This window comes from Taudactylus pleione, unplaced genomic scaffold (assembly GCF_031769625.1).
Source record: "Taudactylus pleione unplaced genomic scaffold, aTauple2 ptg000053l, whole genome shotgun sequence".
In the NCBI taxonomy this organism is placed as follows: Eukaryota; Metazoa; Chordata; class Amphibia; order Anura; family Myobatrachidae; genus Taudactylus; species Taudactylus pleione.
In genome coordinates this window covers 18,168,504-18,183,635 of record NW_028284455.1, presented here as the reverse complement: position 1 = coordinate 18,183,635, position 15,132 = coordinate 18,168,504, and the positions used below count along the sequence as shown (strand labels likewise).

The following is a 15,132-nucleotide window of genomic DNA, read 5'->3' as shown; positions in this document are numbered from 1 at the left end:
CTCTATTTTATTATACATGTGGCAAATTATATCTAAAATTCTGAAAATAAACAGGGGTCGTATCCGGGGCTGTTTGGCCATGTAGGAACATGCTGACACAAAACTGAAGTAGCAGTTTGCTGAGCTGCCTCCATGGTGTCATGCGGATAAACTGCAATCTCACCAGTATTGGCTGAGCCTACAAAATGGGTGCTCCATCCTGTGAGGCCAGCACAGGTGCCATAGGTTGTTCAAGACCAATACAAATTACTATAATTCTGTCTCACATGTGAATGCTCACAGTTTCTCATGAATAACACAATTACAATCAATTTTCACATACAAGCACCATACAAATACAGCGGGTAAAGTAAGTATTGAACACATCAACATTTTTCTAAGTAAATATATTTGTAATGGGGCTATCGTAATAAAATTTTCACCAAATGTCAGCAACAACCTATGCAATCCACACATGCAAAGAAATCAAACCATAGATGTCCATAAATTAAGATATTTGTAATACTGTGAAATGACACAGGGAAAAAGTATTGAACACGCTTACTGAAATGTATTTATTACTTCGTACAAAAGCCTTTGTTGGTAATGACAGCTTTAAGACCCCTCCTGTATGGAGAAACTAGTCACATGCATTGCTCAGGTATGATTTTGGCCCTTTATTCCACACAAACGGTTTTCAAATCTTGAAGGTTCCGTGGGCCTCTTCTATGAACTCTGATCTTTAGTTCTTTCCATAGATTTTCAATTGGATTCAAGTCAGATGATTGGCTGGGCCATTCTAGCAGCTTTATTGTCTTTCTCTGAAACCAATTGAGAGTGTCCTTGGCTGTGTGTTTGGGATAATTGTCTTGATGAAATGTCCACCATCGTTTTATCTTCAGCATCCTGATAGATGGCAAAAGATTTTTATCAAGAATGTCTTGGTACATTTTCCCATTCATCCTTCCTTCAACAATATGAAGTAAGCCAGTACCGTATGCTGAAAAACAACCCCACACCATTATGTTCCCACCTCCAAACTTCACTGTTGTTATGGTGTTTTTGGGGTGATGTGGTGCAGTGCCATTTCTCCTCCAAACATGGTGTGTATTATGGCATCCAAAGAGTTCAATTTTGGTCTCATCTGACCAGACTACATTTTCCCAGTATTTCACAGGCTTGTCCAAATTATGTGCAGCAAACTTTTAATGAGCTTCAACATGCTTTTTCTTCAGCAATGGAGTCTTGCGTGGTGAGCATGCATGCAGGCCATGGTTGTTGAGTGCATTACTTATTGTTTTCTTTGAAACAATTGTACCTGCTAATTCCAGGTCTTTCTAAAGCTCTCCACAAGTGGTCCTTGGCTCTTGGACAACTCTTCTGATATTCTTTTCACTCCTCTGTCAGAAATCTTGCGAGGAGCACCTGGTCGTGGCCTGTTTATGGTGAAATGATGTTCTTTCCACTTCCGGATTATGGCCCCAACAGTGCTCACTGGAACATTCAGAAGTTTAGAAATCCTTCTGTAACCAATGCCATTAGTATTTTATCAGCAATAAGGTTGCAAAGGTCTTGAGAGAGTTTTTTGCTTTTACTCATCATGAGATGTTTCATGTGTGACACCTTGGTAATGAGACACCTTTTTATAGGCCATCAGTTGGGACCAGGGTTGCATAAAATTGATTTTTTAAAAAAAAAAATCCTCAAAACGATTTATTTGATTTAAATAGGATTTTTTTGTAATTTTTTTTTTAAATAAACATTTGCACACATTTAAAACGTTTACTTAAAAACATTTTTTAATAAAAAATCCTATTTAATCCAAAAAATCTGATTTAAATCAAGTAAATCAGTTTTTGATTTTTTTTAAAAACCCTATTTTATGCAACCCTGGTCGGGACTGAACCAGCTTATATTAATTTGCACTGACAAGGGACAGAATTATTTTCTAATTACTTATAGATTTCAGCTGGTGTCTTGGTTTTCCATTCCTTTTTGCACCTCCCTTTCTTCATGTGTTCAATACTTTTTCCCTGTGTCATTTCACATTATTACACATAACTTAATTTATGGACATATATGGTTTGATTTATTTGCATGGGTTGTTGCTGACATTTTGTGAAAATTTAATTACAATAGCCCCATTACAAATATATTTACTGAGAAAAATGCTGATGTATTCAATATTTATTTTACCCGCTGTACAGTATATATAGTGAAATAGTGTGACATTTAGAACGCAAACTGTGCTGTTTTAATGCTCTAACCTCACTAGATCTCCCCAACCCCCAATGGTTTAATGCATAAGGAAAATAAATGTCTATTAAAGTAGAGAATACTTTAGCTACTGTTGGTGGTAAATCCAAAATAATGGTTATCATAGCAATGAATAAGCCTCTTACATTAATGAAAGATATTACATATATAATAAATAGTGTGCTTGGTCTACTGGGTAAACGTGCCCAAATACTTCCTAGCATGGAATGTTAGCTGCATACTTCAGGGCATGCTCACTCTGCATATTACAGTATTAGCATTGTAATTAAAGTGCATCTATAACAGAAAGTTTAAAGGCGGACATTTTGTGAGATAAGAATACATATATTTTGTGGGAACCAAATCAGTCACTGAGGCAAAATAATAGACTGCACCTTTCACACTAAGAAATGGCACTGGATCCTAGTGAATTCTTGTCAGCTTACAAAATGGCTGGCTCCACTGTGTGACAGAAACAGGTGCCCCTCTAGTGAGCCAGGAAGGAATTATATTTACCTCAAGTGGCTGGCTGAAAACTCAGATTTACACAGAGGATCACAAAATGTTGTATTAACTTATTGTATATTATTTAACAAGATTCTACTTTAACAGCTCTGCTGGTTTGAAGCATCAAATTATATTGCAGTCCTAAAATATATGTGCTGTAATTGTATGTTTTACAGAATAGAATAAATATAGATTTTTAAAGCATATGAAACTGTTGTAAGATTAGAAAACAAAGTAATTAGGATTTATATGTCACTTGAATGAAGAGAGAGGACAAACATAAATATCATTAATTAATAAGAACACATTAATGAGATTAATCCACAAATGACTAATTCTAATTTCAACATTACACTTTTGTAATCAATATATCTTTGTAAAATATAAGCATTTTTCGTGCAGCACATTCAAAGCATCAAAGTGTGTTCTGCTATTTTTAAACATGTGTGGAACCATTGCACTTATTCCTAAAACTGGGTCCCAGTGAGACATAAGCTTTTAAAATTAACCTTAAAAATGTAGTCTTATAAGCCAGATTTGCATCATAATTTCTTTAATGTAATGCTATTATGGAGCATAAAAAGAATCACATGTTGATGATGTAACAGAAAATAGTAATTATAGAACATTCAAAAACAGCCATTGGGAAGAGAAAGCCTAAAAATGTCTTGGTAGAATGCAGCTCCAAGAAAGATTAGCTTTTTTTATCGAGTAGTCTGTGAACCCAATGGTTGCAAAAGAAAAATATAAAATAATTTATGCAGCAGCAAAAACAAACAAAAAAATTCTAAAAAGTCAAAACATTCACAGCAGATAACATGTATGATTTACTGTTGTAATGTATAATCTAACAGATACTGCTGAATTCCATACGCCTCCCTTATTACGGCTATGATTTTTTAGGTGATATTTTTGCTTTTTATGATTAAGTAGCAATGCTAGAAAACACAAACAGACCTTTAAAGGTCAGCCCATATTAAGCAAAGCAGTATTATAACGGTTTCCAGACAAAGGGCCTGATTCAGACCCACTCGCGAGCGGCTGTCCGCTCGCAAGTGGGTCGATGGTCTGCACTGAGCATGCGCACGACGGAGGGAGCTCCGTCGTGCGTATGCGCCAGACGCGACAAGCGAAGGACTTTCCTTCGCTCGTTGTGTCTGATCAAAGGGGGCGTGCTGTCGATGTTGATTGACTGCACGCCCCCTTTGGTGGGCGTGCCGGGGGCGTGCCTCCCTGACGGGGGCGTTCCCAAGGGAACGCCTACCGTCAGAAGCCGGCCCACTGACATCACTAGTGATGTCAGTGGGAGTGATTTTGGCTCTGATAGAGCCAAAATCACTCCGGGCCTTGCGGTTGAAAACCTCAACCGCAGGCTCCGGCTCGCAGTGGCGATGGTCGCGATGGTCACGACCATCGCAGCCATCAAACTGCACGCTCGTATAGGCTGTGGGTGGTGACCCACAGCTATACGAGCGTCCAGGAGGACGCTCCATAATTATGGAGGGTGGCCCTCATTCAGAGCGTGCGCTCTGCTCAGAGCGTACGGCTCTGAATGAGGGCCAAAGTGCATACATCATCTACTCAGTTTTAAAAACTGCCACCGTGCCAAGAAGTACTGGCTTTTTCTCTACATAATAAAAAAAATATTTTAAATGCTGCATTTGTAGTTAAAAAGGAACGTGATAAATGGGGCATGACTCTAAGGGTTACCTGGACAAATACTGTTACTTGTGCTATAGTTCTATTGGACAGCAAAATTTCTAAAGTTGCAGCTGGGCTGCAAAAGACCCAATTTTACTGGGTGAGGTCAATGTCACAAATGTCTGCAGCATGACATGTTTTACTAGTTACATTTTTTTTAAAATAACATATACAATTAGTCAATTTATCAATAGCTCAGCAAATGTTTTTAGATGTATAAATCTTATATATCATTTTTAAATATTTTTAGCAGCTCCCTTCACAGGTTAAAATATTGTGAGAAAGCCGACACACATATTTATCGGTAACTGTCTAACTAAGAATATTTACAGTCTCTAAACATATACCATGTCAGTATAAGGTATATAATATACACATAAATACAGAGAAAACACAACTCACACCTGCTAAGAATCTGTGTGACAGACAACAATCCAGATCTTGGCAGAGGCACATATTAAACCAATAAAGCATTCAAAAATGATGAGATACAAGCTTCTCAACCATTTATCTGATGTCTACATATATACTGTATAGAACCTAAAAGTCATGTACTAACAATGTATTTAGTAACACTGTGATAAAGCAGGATGATCTGTAGCAAAATAACAATGACTTCCCCGAACAAACATATTTGGTGCAATAAATATTTGGTTTTTATCTCTCTAAAGCATTGAAATCATTTGAGCCCTAAGAGGAGATTTATTAAACCGTCTAAAGAGGACAATTGGATACTAGCTATCATATTATAAAATGTACTAGACAAATGATAGCTAGAAGCTGATTGGTTGCTATATTCAACACCCCCACTTGTCCACTTGGTTTGATAAATCTCCCCCTAAGAATCTCTCTGCCTTTGTTAGAGATGCAGCCCTTTGCTTTATTTTGCTGCACACCAGAGGTGTGTGTGGGTAGCTTTTTACTATATTCTTACATTTCTACATTATATTACAACATTAGTACATAATGAAATATAAGGCTTGAGGAGTCTGCGTTGGACTGTGTAAGGCGGCACAAGTTGCTTAATGTAGCCATTGAATATGAGTAGTGTAGGCAGCTATCCAGCCGGTCAATCCACCGGGTTCTAATGTGTCAATGATGTCACTAATTCCCAGTCAATTATCAGCATCAGCATTACGTCGACCAGAAAAATGTCCGCCAGCTTGGAGTGTAATGATTGGGCCCACTTTAAAGGACTTATTATAGTTACCTTGTGCTGAACATAACCCTTGGAAAATCTCATATGTCGCATAATACACAGTAGTTATAACACATCAGTCATTTATAGGCCTATGGGTGAATTTTGAAAGCAAGAAGCGCCTCTGAATGCACGTTGTTAAGAGAATGCAGGTCTGCTAACTTCAGGAGGAGCCTGGTAAAGGTGGAGGCCTCGTTGGGATGGTTCTTCATGATTAAAGTCCTCAGTGCGCGGATCAGCGTTTCTTGCAATGCTTTAACAGAGTTTACGTTTTCAATACCAGATCGATCTATAAAAGTGGGGAAAAAAAAAAGTATTTAAGTTTTTTTTAACAGTACATATGCAAAGGATAATGCATTACAAATATTATTGTAAGTACAATGCTCATAAGAAAGGAAAGGTGTATAAAATATGTCTACTCCTTTTCTCGTGATTAATCATAGAAAAATAGTGCACCAAATTCTTAAAAAATAAAATAAAAATAAAATTTCAAGCTGGTGATTAAAAACAGAACACAATATCTATATGGAAGCACCCACAAAAATCCAATTAACTAATTTTCAAATTTAGGGGCAATTTCTTGTCTATATAGTGTACAAAAATATTTAATAAAATGGCTTATGTTTTCACTATGTCATTTATTGTTATAATTTATGATTGGGATAAATAATTATCCAAAAGATCTGCACTTTCACAGGCAATAAGTTCCCTTTCTCCAGATTCTACAGCCCCAGGACAACATTGGGTAACATAATGCTGGGTACACACTGGCCGACATATCAGCCATTCAACTGAATGGGCGATATATTGTGGGGGCTCGTTGGCGGGTGTGTACCAGCAATATGTCTGAACGACGTAGTTCACAGACATATTGCAACGGCTGTGCTGCACAAACAAGTGCCCAATATATCTGCCGACCACCTGTACACTTTCTGCAGAGGCTGCCGGAAATTGATAGCTGAACAAGGCGGGCACATGTAAATGCCCACCCAGTAGTAACTTCAATCACAAAGCATCAGACCGATGATTGGTAAGTGTGTATGCACTTACCAATTCAAAAAAAGGCAAGAAAAAAATGTATTCCTATTTGGGGCACTCATAAGATCATATACTATATTAGTGTAATTAATTCATCCTCTGGAGTATAAGAATAAAGACTACTGCTCAAATAGCATAAAATATAACTTTTATTCCATATTTATTTTAAAAAGCAAGCGAAATATTAAGAATTGAAAAAAATCAAAATTGGTAATGAATTGTCTTATTTATAATATAATATGTGAGATCTCTGTTTAAGATCATATGTTATACTGTGTTTTAAGATTTTAATAGGTTTCATGAAAACCCTCAGATACAGATATACAATAATTAATGAAAAATTGTTGAGATCTGACTGATCCTGTGAGATTCACAGATCTCAAAATATTGGTGACTGGACTATCCTATCGTAATCATTGGTAATATGGGTCCACATTTAACAAATGGTCACAATACGGCCATCACAGCCAGAAAAATATATAACACACGTGTCCTCCGTGGAGACTCAGTTGTCAGTTGTCTCATTAGAAGGAATGTTTTGGGGAGTCACAGGAATCTCTACTGGAATTAATGTAACATAGAGTTACCAGTTACAGATGTATATCTCATTTCTTATGACATTAAAATAGTACTATTTTCCATGTGCAGTGTGGTATATCCCCCAGAGACACATGAAATCTCCAACAGTGCACAAGTCGGAGTGATATTAATAATAAACTGCACAATTTATATAGTGCCTCAAAACGGGATTGTGTATAGCCGCTTAAATAATTTTAGCTGCACCTCTGTTAGTTAATCTCATGTTCACAGTATAGTTAGATATAATCATATGTCTAGTTGTCGTATAGTAGTCATAAGCAGTATAATATTATTACTGTTTATTCATATACAGAGGTATTTTAGTGTCCCTAGATATAATACAGTACTTCTCACATAGGGTAGTTCACATCTCTCCCTAATGTTTGTGATCAGATTGTGAGAACGGTTATTCACAAATCATATAAAATTGCACTGTTTTCAATTTGTTTATATTGAAGGAGAGTTCAGTGTAACCACTTCTTGTTATACTGTAGCAACAATAGCACAGTGTGTCAATGTTGCCACTATTCACATAAAATGTCTCCTTATCCTTTAGGTGTAAATGTTAAACCCATTTGAATTCATGTGCCTCTTATGGGCATTTAATTAACCCTCTGTAGGGTCCACACACACACACACAGTTGGAGAAACCACGTGGAGTGATTGGCGTCTCTCCCCAGTTTCTGTATCTGAAAATACGGACATTCACAGTAACAATTCTAAATGTAAAGCCCTTGTGGCGTTTCAAAAGTGACCTTAATCAGACCCTGTATAGCTACTAAACATATGTTGTAGCATGCTGTAACATCACATATATTAGAGAAATATCGTCATATAGATTAAGACTGTTAAAATCAGACACACGCTGTCAGGCGCGTGCTGCTACCCTGACGTACGTTGTCAGAAAGGACGGCGGATCGCCGGGTGGCCGATCTGTCGTCCTAGTGTGTACCAACTTGTACGCACCACACTGAGCACTGAACTTCAGCAACTACTATTACAAATAATGAAAGGTCCTTTTCACTTTGTGCCAGTAAGAGGATCTGTTAAATTATCGTGCACATTGATTTTATCTCAACCCCATCTGTTTAATTAGGCTCTGCAATCTAATGGGCTGGGGGCCTCACCTTCACTTTGGCTAACTAAAATTTTTAAACTGACTCAGCATACCACCGTCACATTTTCTATATAAGCGTAATGTGAAGTAGGTAACACAGAGAAAGCATGGAGTGTGATATATCAGAAAGGTAACGACCATGGCTGGCACCAACCACTGGACATTGCTTGCCTGCTATTGGCAGGTCTGTGTAGCTAGCAACTATAATGTAATGTTATTTTATATGTTGGGCACTTGTTGTACAATGATATGTTCGGCATTTGTTGTGCACTGATATGCTGGGAGCTTGTTGTGCAATGATATGCTGGGAGCTTGTTGTGCAATGATATGTTGTGCATGATATGTTGGGAGCTTGTTGTGCAATATGTTGTGCATGATATATTGGGAGCTTGTTGTGCAATGATATGCTGGGAGCTTGTTGTGCAATGATATGTTGTACATGATATGCTGGGAGCTTGTTGTGTATGATATACTGGGAGCTTGTTGTGCAATGATATGTTGTTCAATGATATGCTGGGAGCTTGTTGTGCAATGATATGCTGTGCACTTGTTGTGAAATGATATGCTGGGAGCTTGTTGTGCAATATGTTGTGCACTTGTTGTACATGATATGCTGGGAGCTTATTGTGCAATGATATGTTGTGCACTTGTTGTGCAATGATATGCTGGGAGCTTGTTGTGCAATGATATGTTGTGCATGATATGTTGGGAGCTTGTTGTGCAATATGTTGTGCACTTGTTGTACATGATATACTGGGAGCTTGTTGTGCAATGATATGCTGTGCACTTGTTGTGCAATGATATGCTGGGAGCTTGTTGTGCAATGATATGTTGTACATGATATGCTGGGAGCTTGTTGTGTATGATATACTGGGAGCTTGTTGTGCAATGATATGTTGTTCAATGATATGCTGGGAGCTTGTTGTGCAATGATATGCTGTGCACTTGTTGTGAAATGATATGCTGGGAGCTTGTTGTGCAATATGTTGTGCACTTGTTGTACATGATATGCTGGGAGCTTATTGTGCAATGATATGTTGTGCACTTGTTGTGCAATGATATGCTGGGAGCTTGTTGTGCAATGATATGTTGTGCATGATATGTTGGGAGCTTGTTGTGCAATATGTTGTGCACTTGTTGTACATGATATACTGGGAGCTTGTTGTGCAATGATATGCTGTGCACTTGTTGTGCAATGATATGCTGGGAGCTTGTTGTGCAATGATATGTTGTACATGATATGCTGGGAGCTTGTTGTGTATGATATACTGGGAGCTTGTTGTGCAATGATATGTTGTTCAATGATATGCTGGGAGCTTGTTGTGCAATGATATGCTGTGCACTTGTTGTGAAATGATATGCTGGGAGCTTGTTGTGCAATATGTTGTGCACTTGTTGTACATGATATGCTGGGAGCTTATTGTGCAATGATATGTTGTGCACTTGTTGTGCAATGATATGCTGGGAGCTTGTTGTGCAATGATATGTTGTTCAATGATATGCTGGGAGCTTGTTGTGCAATGATATGCTGGGAGCTTGTTGTGCAATGATATGTTGTGCAATGATATGCTGGGAGCTTGTTGTGTATGATATACTGGGAGCTTGTTGTGCAATGATATGTTGTTCAATGATATGCTGGGAGCTTGTTGTGCAATGATATGTTGTTCAATGATATGCTGGGAGCTTGTTGTGCAATGATATGTTGTGCAATGGTATGCTGGGAGCTTGTTGTGCAATGATATGCTGGGAGCTTGTTGTGCAATGATATGCTGGGAGCTTGTTGTGCAATGATATGTTGTGAAATTATATGCTGGGAGCTTGTTGTGCAATGATATGTTGTTCAATGATATGCTGGGAGCTTGTTGTGCAATGATATGTTGTGAAATGATATGCTGGGAGCTTGTTGTGCAATGATATGTTGTGCAATGATATGCTGGGAGCTTGTTGTGCAATGATATGCTAGGAGCTTGTTGTGCAATGATATGCTGGGAGCTTGTTGTGCAATGATATGTTGTGCAATGATATGCTGGGAGCTTGTTGTGCAATGATATGTTGTGCAATGATATGCTGGGAGCTTGTTGTGCAATGATATGCTGTGCACTTGTTGTGAAATGATATGCTGGGAGCTTGTTGTGCAATGATATGCTGGGAGCTTGTTGTGCAATGATATGTTGTTCAATGATATGCTGGGAGCTTGTTGTGCAATGATATGTTGTTCAATGATATGCTGGGAGCTTGTTGTGCATGATATACTGGGAGCTTGTTGTGCAATGATATGTTGTTCAATGATATGCTGGGAGCTTGTTGTGAAATGATATGTTGTGCAATGATATGCTGGGAGCTCGTTGTGCAATGATATGCTGGGAGCTCGTTGTGCAATGATATGCTGGGAGCTTGTTGTGCAATGATATGTTGTTCAATGATATGCTGGGAGCTCGTTGTACAATGATATGCCGGGAACTGGTTGTGCAATGATATGTTGTGCACTTGTTGTGCAATGATGGATCATGGCATGATTCTTATTTGTTGGTATGATATGTATGATTAGCATGCTTTGCAGTGGACAGATGTTTAATTTCACCATGAAATGCACAATGAACAATACTTGCCCATGTGTATGCTCCCAAAATAATCTTTTACTAATACATTTTACTGCTTGAGTCAAATAACTATAACCAATAAAGCTGTAAAACATATACCTACATTTCTTACCTAATACTTTATATAAAGGTAAAGATTGGAAGTAATAATATGTTTTTCCCCACAGGATTATGTATTTTCTTTTTAATACATCATGGAAGAGTGTGGGCCAGCAAGAGCCACTAGGTATATGGCTCTCAGTGAGTTTGAGATGGCATCAAGTGGTATTCATGCAACGTGTTGTTTACACTTCCATTATAAAATTAAGAAGCAACAATAGTAATCTCTCCAGGCCAGCAGCATGGCTGGGAGGCTTAGCCCCCTCAGACTGGGTCAATGTGTAATAAAACTCTGGTAGCTGTGGACGATCAGTTTTTCATCCGTTTTCTATCCATACTGTCTTTTTTTTCCACCCGTCTCCATATAAAAATAAACGGACAAAACCATATTTAGAACATGGACAGCAAAATAAGAAATGTAAAGGAGCAAAAAAATAACAAAAAAAAGCTATGTGCATTTCAAGGGAAAGCCTAATAGAATAAGATTAACTGTGTGTTTTATCTGTCAAAAATCACAAAAATGGTAAAGAGGTTTTTTAGCTCATTATATATGGAGGTCCTTCCCCCAGAGCCCTTTTCACCTGAAGCAAAGAGGCTAGGTTATGCTGCCGCTCACTCAATTAGAGGTGCAGGTTATATTAGGGGAGGGTTATTTAAAAGTGGACAAGCCCTATAAAAGACACAAGCCCATTTATAAACAGTCATTCTAGACATCCCACAGTTTGTGGGGGGCCAGCCTTGGGCCAAGAACCATTAAACAGCATTCAGAACTGATTGCTGTATGTTTTAACTCTCAGCACTCATATATGAGACAGACAAAGAAATAAACAGTGAGTGGCCGGCAGCTAGAGAAAGACTGAGGATGCCCGAATCAGACATCTACTTTCAGTCCACACGACTAGAAATAGGAACATTGGAACTAACATTAGTCTGCATGCCAGTTACTATCAGTTTATATTCTACACATAAGCGCTGGCAATAAGGGAGGGCAAGTGATGTACCTTGTGACTCCTAAAAATTCCTCTTTTGTTTCTGTGGCAAGTGCAGGGGCATAAACACAGGAGACAATGGAAGGCGGTTGCCTCTGGGCGCCAGCCCTGAAGGGGGCACACTAACCGTCTCCATTGCTCCAGGTTCTACTTTATGTGCCCCCAGAGGAAAAATAGGCAGGAAGCCCTGGGGCCATGTGCCATGGTCCTTCCTCTCCCAGGGCCCCCACCCTGAAGTCCGGTCTCTAGGGACGGATCTCCAGCAAGAAAACCACACCAATATACATAAAAGGGGGCAGGGCAGAAGCAGGAGTGCAGGGCCCGTCACTCGTTTATTGGTTTTCCCCCTCACACGGAACGGAAGACCCTGATCAGCAACAGGTAGTGTGTGTGTGCTGGGGTAGTTATTTGTGAGAGGAGTGTGTGCCTGTGAGCTGCTGCAGGGGTGTTGGCACTGAATGCAAGGGAAGAGAGTCTGTTTGTGTCTGGGTGCTGCTAGGGTGATGATAGTGAATGCAGGGGGAAAGGGTATGTGTTTAGGTGCTGCCAGGATGTTGGCAGTGAATGCAGTGTGGAGATGTGTGGGTGCTGCTGTGGTGTTTGCAGTAAATGTAGTGGGAGAGAGTGTGTGTCTGGATGCTTCTAGGGTGTTAGTATTGTATGCAGTGTGGGAAAGTATGTCTGGGTGTTGCTGGAATATTGATAGTGCATACAGGGGGGAGGGTGTGTGTCTGGCTGCTGTTAGTAGTAAATGTGGGGGTGGGGAGAGTGTCTCGGTACTGCTGTAGTGGCTGTGAATGCAGGAAGAGCGTGTCTGGGTCCTGCTAGGGTATTAGTAGTGAATGCAGGGGATGGGTGGAGTGTCCTGGGTGCTGCTGTGGTGTTGGCAGTGAAATCAGGGAGGGGGAGGAGAGTGCGTGTCTGGGTGCTTCTAAGTTGTTATTAGTGAATGCAGGGGGTTAGGGGATGTGTCTGGGTGCTTCTAGGTTGGCAGTAATAAATGCATGGGGGTAGGGTGTGTCTCTAGGTGTTGCTGGGAGGTTGTCAATAAATGGAGGGGGGAGGTTGTGTCTGGGTGGTGCTAGGTTGTTAGAAGTGAATGTGGGGGGATCAGAGTGTGTGTCTGGGTGCCGTTTGGGTGTTGTTAGTAAATGTGATTTAGAGGGAGTGTATGAGAGTGCTGCTGAGACTGGGATGTTGGTAGTGAATGTGAGCGGAGGAGGGGAGTGTGGCACAAACAACTATCTCGCCTCCGGGCTCCTAGTATGAATTTACGCCCCTGGACAAGTACACATCAAGTTTCATAGGAAGAGGATCGATATGGAATTGCTTGTCATCACCTCATAAGCCTGTACTTTATCATTAAGAAGTACCACTAAGTTACTACATTAGGTCCTAGAATATTTAAGTAAGGAAATCTATATTTAATTGATAAACCTCTAGCTATCAAGCTACATAACAGGCTTTATGGGTCAAAAGCAGTTTGTGTAACAATATAACAATAATGCGGTTTCTGTCATCATCAAAATGCATTCTTGGTAGTTAATTGCTATGTTACACTGACTCGCCTACAACAATGAACTGTAGTACTTATTTAAACTGCAAAACTGTAATTATGAAGGTAAAATATATTGTTCAGTGTTACCCTGATATGCCAATGCAACTGGCCTGGTATACTAATGATCTCTCATACAGGTATTGGCCATTCACTGAATAATAGTCATTCATATTATAAGCCAATAAAAGGACTATTCTGAACGATTATTCGTCAGTGTATTAACATGACCTATAATTGTTCACAGTCTGAAAATGGCTGAAAAATGGGTCTGGATAATTTGGTTTGGTGATCAAACCTGCGCAATCCTCCCAACCAATCAGCTAACACCACGCTGTGAACGGAGGTTGCCTCCATACAATCTTGGAGTCACTCTTGGGCTTTGCTCCTACCATTGTCCACCTGCCGCGTCACCTGCACTAATCCTGCAGTCTATGACTGGCCTTATGTATGTATGTAGGTAGGCATTTGACTAGTTGTGATTCTGGTACCATCAACTAATCCAAACAGCGTATTTTTGGATAGCAAGTATAAAAGCAGTCAGCCCCATTCTGCGTGCTTAGCTAGAGACATTTTATTGTGCTGCAGAGGACAGAGGGCCTGATTCAGAGCCGCTCGTAAGCGGCCGCTCATTCGTTCCGAGCGATGTTCGCACAACTGCGCATGCGTATGGGTCGTAATGCGCATGCGTCAACCAGTCAGTGCGGTCGGAATTCGTGTGCTCGCAAAATAGCGATTGCCTGCTAATTTGAGTAACAGAATGAGGCGTTTGTGGGTGGTAACAGGGGAAGGTGCTTGAAAACGGGGAGTGGTGATCCGAACGCAGGTGTGCCAAACGGTCAAAACGGGCGTTTTAAGGGTGTGCATAATTAACAAAGCAGCGTCATCGACCACGTCACTTGGTTGTCTTTTAGCCTGAACTGTTCGCATGATTGCGGTAGGAAAATCCTACCACAAGCACTGCGAGCAGTTCAGATGCCTTTCGATGTACTCGATTAATCAAATAAATAGCGGAGATGATGTAGGATGCGAGCGGCCAGGGGGCGTCTTTACAAAATAGCGAGCGCATGTTTCGTTCGCTCGCTCAGACATAGAGGCGTCAACAGACCGCAAAGAGCAAGCGCTCAATTTAAATAGCCGGCCCCTTTTTCTGAACGAGCGAGCGCAAACAGCGTCCGGCTCTGAATCAGGCCCAGAGAGAGAGAGAAAGTGATGGGTATTTGCCTAGGTATAAAGCGTTTTTCATGTATGTCATCCAGATCTGTCTTTAATACTTGTCTGTACTGCAGGGTCCTTGGAGTGGTGGAGGTATGAAAATATTGATAACACAAAAAAATAAATAAGATATGTGTTCTTGGGATGCAGTTAGGATCCAGACAAGCGGGATGCTGTCTGGCGGAACCCCGGCATCAGAATCTCGATCACCGAGACAACACCGGCGCCGAAATCCCGACATGACTCAGGATGCCGATGTCGGGATCCCTGCAGACGGCTTCCCGATCTTAGGACACTGG

At 40.2% G+C, this 15,132-nt stretch overlaps 1 protein-coding gene across 1 annotated transcript in view; it reads right to left on the bottom strand.

Moving 5' to 3' along the window:
- Positions 1-3,322: 3,322 nt before the first annotated feature.
- The window catches only part of NR1D2 (nuclear receptor subfamily 1 group D member 2), a 34,602-nt gene continuing 22,792 nt past the window's right edge, over positions 3,323-15,132 (bottom strand). Inside the window, exon 8 of the mRNA XM_088463504.1 lies at positions 3,323-5,930. Coding sequence (XP_088319630.1) covers positions 5,734-5,930 — 197 coding nt within the window. The 3' untranslated portion in view covers positions 3,323-5,733. The remainder of the gene's footprint in view (positions 5,931-15,132) is intronic.